General features: G+C 39.1%; 1 protein-coding gene across 5 annotated transcripts in view; it reads right to left on the bottom strand.

Moving 5' to 3' along the window:
- Window positions 1-516: 516 nt before the first annotated feature.
- The window catches only part of LOC140457863 (uncharacterized protein C3orf18 homolog), an 85,118-nt gene continuing 72,672 nt past the window's right edge, over window positions 517-12,962 (bottom strand). For 4 of the 5 annotated variants that reach the window (XM_072551582.1, XM_072551584.1, XM_072551581.1 and 1 more), the window contains 2 exons: window positions 9,767-9,876; window positions 517-3,135 (listed from right to left, as the gene is read on the bottom strand). In XM_072551582.1, the coding sequence (XP_072407683.1) occupies window positions 9,793-9,876 (84 nt within the window). In that variant the 3' untranslated portion in view covers window positions 517-3,135; window positions 9,767-9,792. Of the gene's footprint in view, window positions 3,136-6,181; window positions 6,258-9,766; window positions 9,877-12,962 lie in introns of all 5 variants that reach the window. The other variant, XR_011953381.1, reaches the window with a different exon arrangement.

Here is a 12,962-nt window from a genome sequence, read left to right as displayed (position 1 = left end):
CTATCTCATACGCTGCAGACAAGAATGCCCTAAGGATTGGTACATTGGCAAGACCAAGCAGAGACATCGCACAACAATCAACAGAAAGGAGCGTTCCCTCCCAGTCGGAGAACACTTCAGCAGTCCAGGACATTCGAACTCAGACCTTCGGGTAACCATCCTCCAAGGCGGACTTCAGGACAGGCAACGACGAAAAGTGGCCAAGCAGAGGCTGATAGCCAAGTTCGGTTCCCATGGGTATGGCCTCATCCAGGACCTTGGGTTCATGTCACACTACAGGTGATCCCATTACACTATACACACAGACACACACACACAGACACACACTCAGACCCTCTCTCACATACTCCCACACACACCCTCTCACACACTTATACTCTTTTACACTTGCACACATACACTTTCTCACAGACACTCATACCACCCCCAAAACACATATATCCACACACACACACATACACATTTAAGTTTGTGCAGTGATGTGTACTTGCAGAATTACATTTTACTTTGCTCAAAAACTGTATGAATCCATGTAAGATTCTGGAAATCCATTTTTTAGATTAGAAAGCCAGTCCAACACCGGCATCTCCAAATCATGTCTATTAAGTCACCGCTAAACCTTTTTCTCTCTAACAATACAATGTCGGACAACCACCTGATGAAGGAGCAGTGCTCCAAAAGCCAGTGCTTCCAAATAAACCTGTTAGACTATAACCTGGTGTTGTGTGAATTTTAACTTTATTTTATTGAATGTGCCTTTGTCAAGTGGGTGTTTATGAAATGTTATTATAGTGAAACAATTGCCGTTTAGTTGTTAAATAATCTATTATTCTGCTACATTTTCAAATAGAGTTAAGTTATTCCAATTCTTTTTTCTTTTGTTTGGATTTTAGCTATAAGGTAAGAATAAAGTGGAACACAGCAACTTACACTTGCCTTTAAATAAGAAAACGTTAGGGTCTAGGTTACCTCCTTGATATGTTGGAAGGGATTTGGTCTGGTCCACAACAATAGGGATTTTCTTCCTTTATTGGAGATCTAGCATACAAAAGCAGGCATTTAATGCTGGAACTGTATGCTAGTGCAGTGTCTCCACCTGCCACCTTCTTTCCTGACTAAATAACCCCACAAAAAGAAACCTGCCACAGGGAATTAGCATTAATTTCCACTTGTTGGTTAGAGGAAGTTGGCTGGAAGGAGATTAATTTTGAGCATAAATACCAGCATAGATTTAGTGGACCAAATGGCATGTAGTAAAAGCTAATTCTATGTGCAGCAAAAAATGATAAACAAACCAATAAACCTGAATAAATATCTAGATATATCCTGTAAGATCTTTCTGCATGCATCTTCTTGTTCCCCATCATCAGTAATTAATAACTGGGACACCTCATAACTTTCAAATAACCCTGAGTGGAACTTGGAGTCATGCAAGCAGTAATATGTCCCAAGATGACGATGGGCCTTTTGAAATGTTGCTCACAAATCACATAATCCCTCTATAGCCCACCCAACCTCAAATTGCTCCTTCCTTTGAAAGCACTGACTCACACTAGTGTCATGCATTAACTGTGTTTTACACTGTCAATGCAGATATACCAACTGTTGGCCATTCTCTGATCCCTGTAATTCATATGCGTTTTATTGGTGGACCTCAAGTGAATTTTCTTTATATCTTATGGATTTGTTCTGTGGTCATTGGATACACTTCAGTTTCAAATCAAGGATGGTTCCTTTATTTAATTGATACTCACACATGAGTATTTTCTAGTAAATCAAATGGATAGTAAGCAGAAGCCATGGTTGTAACTAGTATAGGGGAAGAGAATTCAACTATAATGTCCTTTGCTAACCTTGGTCAAGATCAGGAAATTAGAAACGTAGAAACAGAAGGCCATTCAGCTCATCAAGCATGTTTACGACTCCAATTAAGAATGTGGAAATGACCTCCAAAATAAATATTTCGATTTAAATCTGTTGGTAATAACATAAAACCACAAAAGGTGATTTATTAAAAAAGACGTTATTTGTTTTGATTACATTCAATGTGGTAATAAATGAAACAACTCAGGAACTGCATAATTACTGAGTTTAACAAATTGAATACCCAAGCATCACCCTGCATCCAATGTACTGTTTGTTTATATTACTATATGTCTTGATAAAGCATTTCATATGATTCAATAACATGCTTCATTTCAGTCTTTATTGGATTTATGTGGCTTTTAGAACATGTTCTATTCCCATGCAAGTTAGACCACACTGAGGCATGCAAAATCTCTCTTTTCTGCGCAAAGGCATGTTTAGTTAGATTGTGACTAAATGATCAAAAATTTACCGATTCAAAAGTGGACTGGCATGAATTTAGGGGAATTGTGTATCTCATTAGATAAACTGCACTGAATGACATTACAGACATGTTTTAAAGGGATTTGAAATGCACACATATTATTTGAGCAAGCAAGGGACTTATGGAAGTAAAACTTGATATCAGTGATAAATGGCATATCTAAACTATGTCACTTGTGACCCAGAAGCTTAATAATCTACCTCACAAAACTTTTCACTTCCTATTTGCACTCCTGCTCATTATTTTGTCACCTTTGAAAATCTGAGATGTGTAGGTTTAGAATCATATTTACAAATAAATTCTTAGTCTGAGCACTAGATTTCACCAGTTTTGACAGTTTCAGATATAAACATATCAATGGGAACATTCATTCAATGAATTATAACCCACGTGGCTTCAGGATAGATCTCTAAACACTCCACTTGATCCAAATATTGCCACAAACTTTGTCTGAAGTAAAAAAAAATACACACACATTTTCAAACACAAATATGCACAAGAAAACAAGTAAAATCTCACATAATTAACCTCCATTCCTTTGGTTTACTTGTATATAATTTCAATACACAAATATATTGTTGAAAGATCCAGCTTTGCAACAAATATAGTGCCACAATCTGGCAATTTTAATTCAAGAACCATTGTAAAAAATAGTTATTCTTATGGCTGTTTAGTTCTACACCAGGAGTATGAAGATGATTCTAACAGGTGATCTGTTATGTGACGACAGCATCAGTAAAATTCAAACCCTCAAATGTTCAAACATTGTTTTTCATGTAGTGCACCTGTGGAATGAGATAAATATATTGTAAAATATCACACACGCATAAAGGCATTTTACCTGAAGCAAACACTATTTACGTACAGAAATAGTCCCATAGCTGCCGTTCAACTTTAATGCCATACAAAATGATTGCTAAGCATGTCCAACCTTAGCAATTGTGTTGCCAAACAATTGGGTCAATTGAGCTTAATTCTGATTTCATCTGACATTCACACAAACACATCCAGCAAAAGAAGGTGGCGTGCTGACAGACTGACATCCAGTTTCTGGGGAAATTGCCACACATGGATCTTGGAGGTTCATGCCCTGGAAACAAGGCCTACAGGGAATGTAGATCTCAAATGACTTTTCCATCTTAATGCAGAGATGCTAAAACCAATAGTAGCATCTCCTATTTCCTCCCAGTTATAGAATCATACAGCACAGAAACAGACTCTTCGGCCCAACTCGTCCGCAACAACCAGATATCCTAAACTAATCTAGTCCCATTTGCCTGTATTAAGCCCATATCCCCTAAACACTTCCTATTCATCTACCCATCCAGATAACTTTTAAATGTTGCAACTGTGTCCACTCCCACCATCTCCTCTGACAGCTCATTCCATGAATGCACCATACTCTGTGTGAAAAAGTTGCCCCTCAGGTCCCTTTTAAATATTTTCTCCTTCACTTTAATCCTATGTCCTCTAGTTTTGGACTCCCCGAAGCTGGGGAACAGACCTTAGCTATACACCCTATCCATACTCCTTATGATTTTGTAAACCTCTCAGGTCACTCCTTCGATGCTCCAGGAAAAAAGCCCCAGCCTATTCAGCCTCTCCCTATAGCTCAATGCCTCCAATCCCAGCAATATCCTTTTAAATTTTTTCTGAACCATTTCAAGTTGAACAACATCTTTCCTATAGCAGGGAGGCCAGAATTGAATACAGTATTCTAAACGCAACCTCACCAATGTCCAGCACAATTACAAAATCAATTATAGATAGCAGCTTGAAGATCTCTGCTACTCATTGGATTCACTTGCTGAGCCATTGAAAAAGTTGTAATTTAATCTTGTTATTAAATGAGAAAACCTTTCAGAACAGAAATGCGGAGACATTTCTTCAGCCAGAGAGTGGTGGGCCTGTGGAATTCATTGCCACGGAGTGCAGTGGAAGCCGGGACGCTAAATGTCTTCAAGGCCGAGATTGATAGGTTCTTGTTGTCTAGAGGAATTAAGGGCTACGGGGAGAACGCTGGTAAGTGGAGCTGAAATGCGCATCAGCCATGATTGAATGGCGGAGTGGACTCGATGGGCCGAATGGCCTTACTTCCACTCCTATGTCTTATGGTCTTATGGTCTTACTTTCGATGTGCCATCGTGTATGCAATATTCTGAAATATGTAAAACATAGACATAACCAGAATCTAATAGCTTGATTAATCACCATAACAGCTTTTAACAACCCAGAAGATTAACCTAAAATGTCATCAGAATTAGTGTTTTCAAAAGCACCCACTTATTTTTATTATTGGTCAGTTAGATGGCCATGTGTGCATAACCATAAACCAACTCTTTTTTTTAAAAACACTTCTTCACAGATCCAATTACATAGTATTAGACAACATTTTTGTACTGAACAGAACACCAAATGCAATATTGGATTCTGGATTATCAATTCTAAAACTTCCTCAACTGAGACAATTCTGGAAAAAGCTCTCCGCAAAGAGTGGTTTTGTTTTAAACTTGCGTACACTCTTTTCTGAAAGTGATGATTTATACAGGATTACAGTTTTGTCGAATAGTTAATCCTCATGTATTATTCCAGACAATAGGTTATTACTGCTGTGCCAAATCTTGTTTTTTCCAGATATTCACATATGTGTACTATCCAGCAATGGCCATTTGACAATAACCAGATGCAAAAACCATGGCTAATACATTCCCTCCCTAGACCAGGGAGTAAAACCAATGTTGCTGTTCTAATGCTACGCCAGCTGTGATCTTCAATTAAACCACAGTGGAATCTTACAAAAGGCGCTGGCAAAGATGCTAAAGCAGCTATACAGGTCGTAACAGAGCATAGAGGTATACCAGTCGAAAAATAATCAGCTATGCACTGTACGTTTATTTTCCCAGTAATATACCACAGATTATGTATCAAAAAAGGTGAGTGGTTTTTCTAATAATTAATTGTAGGTCCATGAAGGTGAAGTTAAAGAAACAAAGAAAGAAACGGCATTTATCGAGCACCTCAGGATGTCCCAAAGCAGTTTACAATGAATGAAGAAGCTCTGAAAAGTATAGTGTCACTACTGGAATGTGGATCATTAAGTTAAATTGAACTCTAATAGTCGACTGACATTATTGAACTTTCATTGTCACTCCTAAGATTTGTTGCTGTGTAGCTTTACACCAGTTCAATTACAGCAGCAAGATGTGCATCATGTTAAAGATCACTTTTATTCTGCTGTCCATCCCTGCCATAAAAATAAGAAACGAATTTCACTTTGAACTATTGCCAATTGACAGTCAAATCCTAGAATCACTCCACTTTAATCTACAAGCTCTGCTAAATATCCACCATCCTGTCAAATTTTACTTACTCGATTAATTCCTAGCCTCAACCCACAGTATTACGGTGGTGTTTGCCCAAATGCAAATTGGTATTTTTTAGCCTCATTTAAACTGAGTCTCTGTGGGTTTATACTCCCCTATGCTTTGCACATCAGGGGGCAAAATAATTGATTATTGAGGAGTCTTCTTGAGATTTCCTCAAGCTATTATTTTATTCTCACTAATTCCTTTATTAGGCGAGATGCAGTCAGGTAGCAACATTATCGGAAATAAAAACAAAGTGCTGGAGGTCTGACAGCTTCTGTGGAGAGAAGTAGAGTTAAAGTTTCACGTCCGATATAACCTTTTCAGAATTCAGTCATATCTAACTTGAAGCATTACTTTGTTTTTCTCTCTCCACAGAAGGTGCCAGCCCTGTTGAGTTTCTCCAGCATTTTGTTTTTATTTCAGATTTCCAGCATCTGCAGCATTTTGCTTTTAGTAATATTACCTTCTGTTTGTGTTGACATATGGGACATTTGGACTCTCAGAAGCAGAAGAATTCATCCATATCCTCAACTACCAACCTGCCATTAAACCACAAGGTAAACTTCAATTTCATAGATATCAGTTTTAAATTGGCACATCTAGCAACACAAGTTTTTTTTAATAGCAGACATATTTCATATTGTGCACATAACTGTGCAATAAATATGTAAACAGTGAGTTCAGATTTTCCTGGACCCCAGTTTGCTAGATATTCCTTTGTTGACAGAATCTCATCAGGTTTCCTCTCTCTCTCCCTTGGCAGCTACTTGCTTTCCACCATTTCCCCCCAACTCAGCCCGCTCAAGCAGTCTACTTCATGCCTAGCCTAGCAGACTCTTACTTATAGTGACCTCACCCAAGCAAACTGGATGCTCCCACCCAAGCAAACTGGATGCTCCCACCCTTAGGCCTTGTCCAGCAGTACATTCCTCCAGGCCTTGATCCATCCACTCCTCACTCTTTCTCACTGGCTTTGCTCTGCTGTCTCAGCTCCCCAAGTTTCACCAGCCTTGTTCACCCCAATAATTGTCCTCTTGCTGCTACTTCAGTCACTGTCTGTTTCCCTCTTGCATTTGTACCAGCCTGTGATTGCAGCAGCAGCAGCTCCTTTTAAAACTTTACCATCTCTTGCATGGGAGGAAATGTTTCTGATGAATCACTTCCATTATTCAGTTTTTGGGCTGACTTGGCCACTTTCGGGAGAGAGTTTGACTGTACTCCTATATTTTGAGCAATGCTGCACATCCAATCAGCCTTTCCCTCCTTTTCCTTGCCAGCACTTAACAGCAAATCTTTAGTTCTGTGAACCATCTGTTCTACTAAGCTTGATTTTGAAAGATTCCCTTCCCACTCTACATTTTCCAAATCTTGACTAGCCTTGCCCCCAACTTGCCAAATTCCAAACCAAATGTCCCTCTGATTATAGCACCCCAGCCACTACCACCTCTCACTCTCTATGCTGACTTTCCCTTTTCGCTATTCCAGTCTTTTCCTGGTTTCTCCTACGCTCCTCGCTTCTTTTTCTCTCTTGCTTTGCAATCTTAGCTCATCTCTCTGCACCCCCTTTATATCTCTTATGTTTCTTCTCTATATCTTTCCTCTTCCACTTCCACTTACCCTCCCTTTCCCACTTTCTTCTTCTCCAACCATTCACCCAACAAACATCCAGGTTTTTGTCCCTGCTCCTTCCAATCCCCTCTCCTCCCATTCCATCCTATTCATTCTTATCCTCCTCTACATCAGTTCCTTCCTCTTCTTTTTCTCTTTCCAAATTCTCTTCCATAACTTTTCATTCAAGTGGTTGCTTCTTGATTGTTTGTCTGAACTCTTCTCTTCTTGTATTCCATGTTTTCTCTATTAATACCATTTCCCTTTTGTATAAACCCCCTTTTCTCTGCTGGCATTTCCTGCCATCCTAAACCTATTTTCTCACAGCTCCCCCTTTCAGGTCCATAAGAATCTAAAGTGAACATCAGCAAGCAGCTGATTGACAAATTGGTGTCAATTAATAGCACTATTGACGACACCATCAATTGGCTAATTATTAGGAGAGGATGATAAGATGGAGATTTGACAGTTCAGATTTGTTCTGTATTTTTGCAGGTACCTGAATGATTTTCTGCATTATTGGGAAGGTTCCAGTGCCATAGTTGATTTGGAACAACTTGACCAGGAGGGCCAAGTCAATAGTTCCTGCATGAAGTGTCGGTAATTCAATAATTTAACAATTGTATGAACTGCAACAAAGAGCACAAGATTTTCAAGTATTCCTAAGTATTAAGATAGAGAGTGGTGGTAGAGGGTTGTTTTTTGGACTGGAGGCCTATTACTAATGGTGTTCCACAGGGACTGGTGCTGGGTCCACTGTTGTTGGCCATTTAAATAAATGATTTATATGAGAAAATAGAAGGCATGGTTAGTAAGTTTATGGATCACACTATAACTGGTGGTATAGTGGACAGTGAAGAAGGCTACCTAAGGTTACAAAGAGGTCTTGATTAGTAGGGTCAATGGGCTGAGGAGTGGCAAATGGAGTTTAATTTGGATAAATGCAAGATATTGCATTTTGGTAAAACAAGCAAGGGCAGGACTTACAGAATTAAAAGAAGGGCCTTGGGTAGTGTTATAGAACAGAGAGACCTAGGGGTTCAGGTACATAATTCTTTGAAGTTTGCATCACATATAGACAGGGTGGTTAAAAAGGCATTTAGCATGCTTGCCTTCATTGCTCAGCTCTTTGAGTATAGGAGTTGGGAAGTCATTGTACAGGTTGTACAGGATGTTGGTGAGGCTACTTCTGGAGTACTGTGTGCAGTTCTGGTCGTTCTGTTATGGGGTGGATATTATTAAGATAGAGAGGGTTCAGAAAATAATTCACCACAATGTTGCCGGGAATGGAAGATTTCAGTTATAAGGAGAGGCTGGATAGACTGGGTCTTTTCTCACTAGAGCGTAGGAGATTAAGAGGTGACTTTATAGAGGTTTATAAAATTATGAGGTGCACCATGCCAAGCTACAAATCTTTACACAAACCATGCATTACGAAGGGTATAGATATGGTGAGTAGCAGGTATTCATTTTCCTGAGGGAGGGGGAATTGGAATATAAAAGCAGAGATGTACTACTAAGACTTTATAAAGCTCTGGTTAGGCCCCATTTGGAGTACTGTGTCCAGTTTTGGTCCCCACACCTCAGGAAGGACATACTGGCACTGGAACGTGTCCAGCGGAGATTCACACGGATGATCCCTGGAATGACAGGTCTAGCATATGAGGAACGGCTGAGGATACTGGGATTGTATTCGTTGGAGTTTAGAAGATTAAGGGGAGATCTAATAGAGACGTACAAAATAATACATGGCTTTGAAAAGGTGGATGCTAGAAAATTGTTTCTGTTAGGCGAGGAGTCTAGGACCCGTGGACACAGCCTTAGAATTAGAGGGGGTCATTTCAGAACGGAAATGCGGAGACATTTCTTCAGCCAGAGAGTGGTGGGCCTGTGGAATTCATTGCCACGGAGTGCAGTGGAAGCCAGGACGCTAAATGTCTTCAAGGCCGAGATTGATAGGTTCTTGTTGTCTAGAGGAATTAAGGGCTACGGGGAGAACGCTGGCAAGTGGAGCTGAAATGCGCATCAGCCATGATTGAATGGCGGAGTGGACTCGATGGGCCGAATGGCCTTACTTCCGCTCCTATGTCTTATGGTCTAATTGCAAGTCTAGGGGACATATTTTTAAGGTCAGAGGAGAAAGAATTAAAAAAGACAAGAGGGCAATTTTTGTTTTACACAGAGTGTGCTTCGTATATGGAATGAACTTCCAGGTGAAGTGGTGAACGTACGTATAGTTACAATGTTTAAAAGACTTTTGGATAAGCACATGAATAAGAAATATTTGGAGGGATACAAGCCAAGCACGGGCAGGTGGGACTAGTTTAGTTTGGGATTACGGTCGGCATGAACTGGTTGGACCGAAGGGTCTGTTTCCATGCTGTATCATTCTATAACTTGTGGATACTTTTAGACTATAAATTCAGAAACTTTGATTCACCTGCATTTTGGTTACCAATATTTGGTTCAAAGCACATTGTCAGTATTGGAGGTGGAGACATGGCTATCATCCAGTCTGTTTGCTTTCTCATCTGAAGGTTCATGACTATCCTAAAACAAAAATAAAGATTTTAGAAATTAAATAAAGTTGACAGACAAGATAGAAAAATTACTTTTAAAAATCGACAGCACATAGTTTTAAAATGGAAGTTGGGAAGGAACAAGCTCAATAATGACTGTTTTGATAGAGATGGGATGCAAAACATTAAGGTTGATGTGGAAAATTTAAATTAATTTTTAAAAATCCACAGTTTTAAAACAGTTCAGGAGTCATAACACACTGGTGAACTAACTACTGAGCTATTTAAAAACTGTGGGTGCGACTTCAAGGCTGTAAACTTATTTCAACATTTGTACAATGGCAACAAATGTAATTGTAAAATAACTCAGTACATCTATTGTTTCTATGTAGATTCATTTTCCATGAAGAGAAAGGAATGGAAAGCAGGAACTGACATTTGTCGGTATGGCAAGCAGTGAAAACTACTTCAAAGTGCATAGATATCTAAATGTTCTAGTGCAAGAATTACAAAGTTATTATACAATAACAGCTATAAAATAAGGTGGCTAATAGAATGCAATGCTTTATTACAAGATGAATTGAATGTATATGCAGGATATTACGCTTCACTTATCTAGGGCATTGATGAGAGCACATCTTGAATACTGTAATTTTGGTCTCCTTTTTCAGGAAGGATGTCAATGTGTTGGAGATGGCTGAGAGCAAGTTTACTAAATGTATACCTGGAATAAGCAGGTTGTGTTATAGGGAAGGGTTCAACAAAGGGACTTGCGTTTAGAAGAATGTGGAGTGGATTGAAGGAAATATACAGGATCTTGGATTGTGATGGAGTTTTACAGAGACCCTTTGGCCTATCATGTCCAAGCTGGTCAGCGATCTCCTATTTACTCTAATTACATTTTCTAGCACTTGGCTCATAGCCTTGTATCATTTTAATAACTCTTAAATGTTATGAGGGTTCTTGCCTCTAACACCCTTTCATGTGGTGAATTCCAGATACCTACTACACTATGGGTGAGAGGATTTTTCCTCAAATGCTTTTAAACCTCCTACCTTAAATCAATGGCATCTGGTTATTGTCCCCTCTGCTAAAGAGGAAGGTTGTTTTCTATCTATATCCCTCATAGTTCTGTCATAGCAAAGAAGTCCTCTCCCCTCTGTTCTAAGGAAAACAATACCAGTCTATCTAGTCTCTCTTTATAGCTGAATAGCTCCTACCCTGACACCACTGCAGTTAATCTCCTCTATATTGTCTCTAGTGTAATCATGTTGTTGCGATAGTGTGGCAACCAGAACTGCACAGTATAGCCGTGGCATAATTAATGTTTTAGACAGATCCATCATAACCTCATTGCTCTTGTATTCAATGCCTCAACTAATAAAGGCAAATATCCTATATGCCTTCTTAACCACCTTGATTTTTCCAAAACGTATCACTTCACATATTTCTGGATTGAATTCCATTTGACACTATTCTGCCCATCTGACAAGGTTGTCTATGTTGTCCTGCAGTCTAAGACATCTTTCTTGCTATTTATTGCACCAGGAATTTTTGTGTTATCTACACACCTACTGTTCATGCCTCCTATATTCATGCCCATATCATTAACGTACACTACAATAAACAAGAGACCCAGCACTGAACCGTGCAGAACGCCCTGGAAAAAAACTTTCAGTCACAAAGCCCCTTTAGTCATCATCCCCTGCCTCCTGCCACTACAGGTCAAAAATCACACGACACCAGGTTACAGTCCAATAGGTTCATTTGAAAACACTAGTTTTCAGTGCGCAGGAACAGTGCTCCAAATTTCAAATAAACCCATTGGACTATAACCTGGTATCATGTGATTTTTGATCTTGTCCAACCCAGTCCAACACTGGCACCTCCACATCATCCTGCCAGTAACTCAACTTTGGATCCAATTTGCCAAATTGCTCTGGATCCCATTAGCTCCTAGCTTCTTAATCTGTTTCCCAGGAGAGACCTTATCAAAAGTCTTACTAAAGTTCATGTTGTCTACATTAACTGCAATACCCATTTATGCACCAAGTCACCTTCACAAAAATTTCAATCAAATTTGTTAGGTAAGACCTGTTAGGCGCTGACAAAGTGGAAGTTTCTTCTAATTGATTAGTTCAGAACTGGGCAACACTATTTTAAAAATTAGGGGTCACTCTTGAAGAGAGCTTTACTCTGAGAGCTGCGGAACTTTGGAATTTTCTGCCACAGAAAATGGTGAGGGAGGGATGATTGAATACTTAAGTCTATGGTAAATTGATTTTATTGCCTAACAAATAAACTAAGATTATCAGGAATAGATTAGAACGTGAAACACATACAGGTCAGCATTGATCATATTGAGCTTGCTCTGCCATTCAAGGGGCCAAATGGCCTACTTCAGCTCCTAATTCAAACGTCTGTATGACACAACATAGAGTGACAGATCCAGAATGAAGAATATAGGGAAGCTTACATAAAAAAGAACTTAAATTTATATGTTGCCTTTCACAAACTCAGGGTATATCAAAATGTGCATGCAATGAAATACTCTCAAGTATAGCCACTGTAGTAATGTAGGAAATACATCACACACATCAAACTCCTACAAGCAGCAAATATGATAACAACTGGGTAATCTGTTTTCATTGACATGCAAAGACAAATTGATGCACTAAACCACCAACCAACAAGCAAACATTTTAATGTTATAACAAATCATTATATTGTTAGATAATGGGTTGAAAACTAAGTCTTTCTTCATATTGTATTTATTTTACAATCGTAGACCAGCACAAGAAAATACTAAGAAAGGCTTGAAATACTCAGTTCTGATGGAAAGTCACACACCCGAAATGTCAATTCTGTTTCTCTCTCCACAGATATTGCCAGATTGTCGCCTGTAGTTGAGGAGTTAAGAATGAGGGGCCACATACCCAAGATTAAATATAATAGATTTAGAACAAAGGGCAGGAGAAACTTCTGACACTGAAAATTGAGCTGGTGGAATTTACTTGTAGGGTCAGTAGTTGAGACAGAAACTATGTCAACATTTAAGATTAGATTGAATAGTTTGTTGAAGGAAAAGGGGTGATGGGATATGGGAACAGTGTGGGC

Source organism: Chiloscyllium punctatum, chromosome 32, assembly GCF_047496795.1.
Source record: "Chiloscyllium punctatum isolate Juve2018m chromosome 32, sChiPun1.3, whole genome shotgun sequence".
In the NCBI taxonomy this organism is placed as follows: domain Eukaryota; kingdom Metazoa; phylum Chordata; class Chondrichthyes; order Orectolobiformes; family Hemiscylliidae; genus Chiloscyllium; species Chiloscyllium punctatum.
Note: the sequence above shows the minus strand (reverse complement) of the source record. Positions and strands in the feature narration are given on the sequence as shown.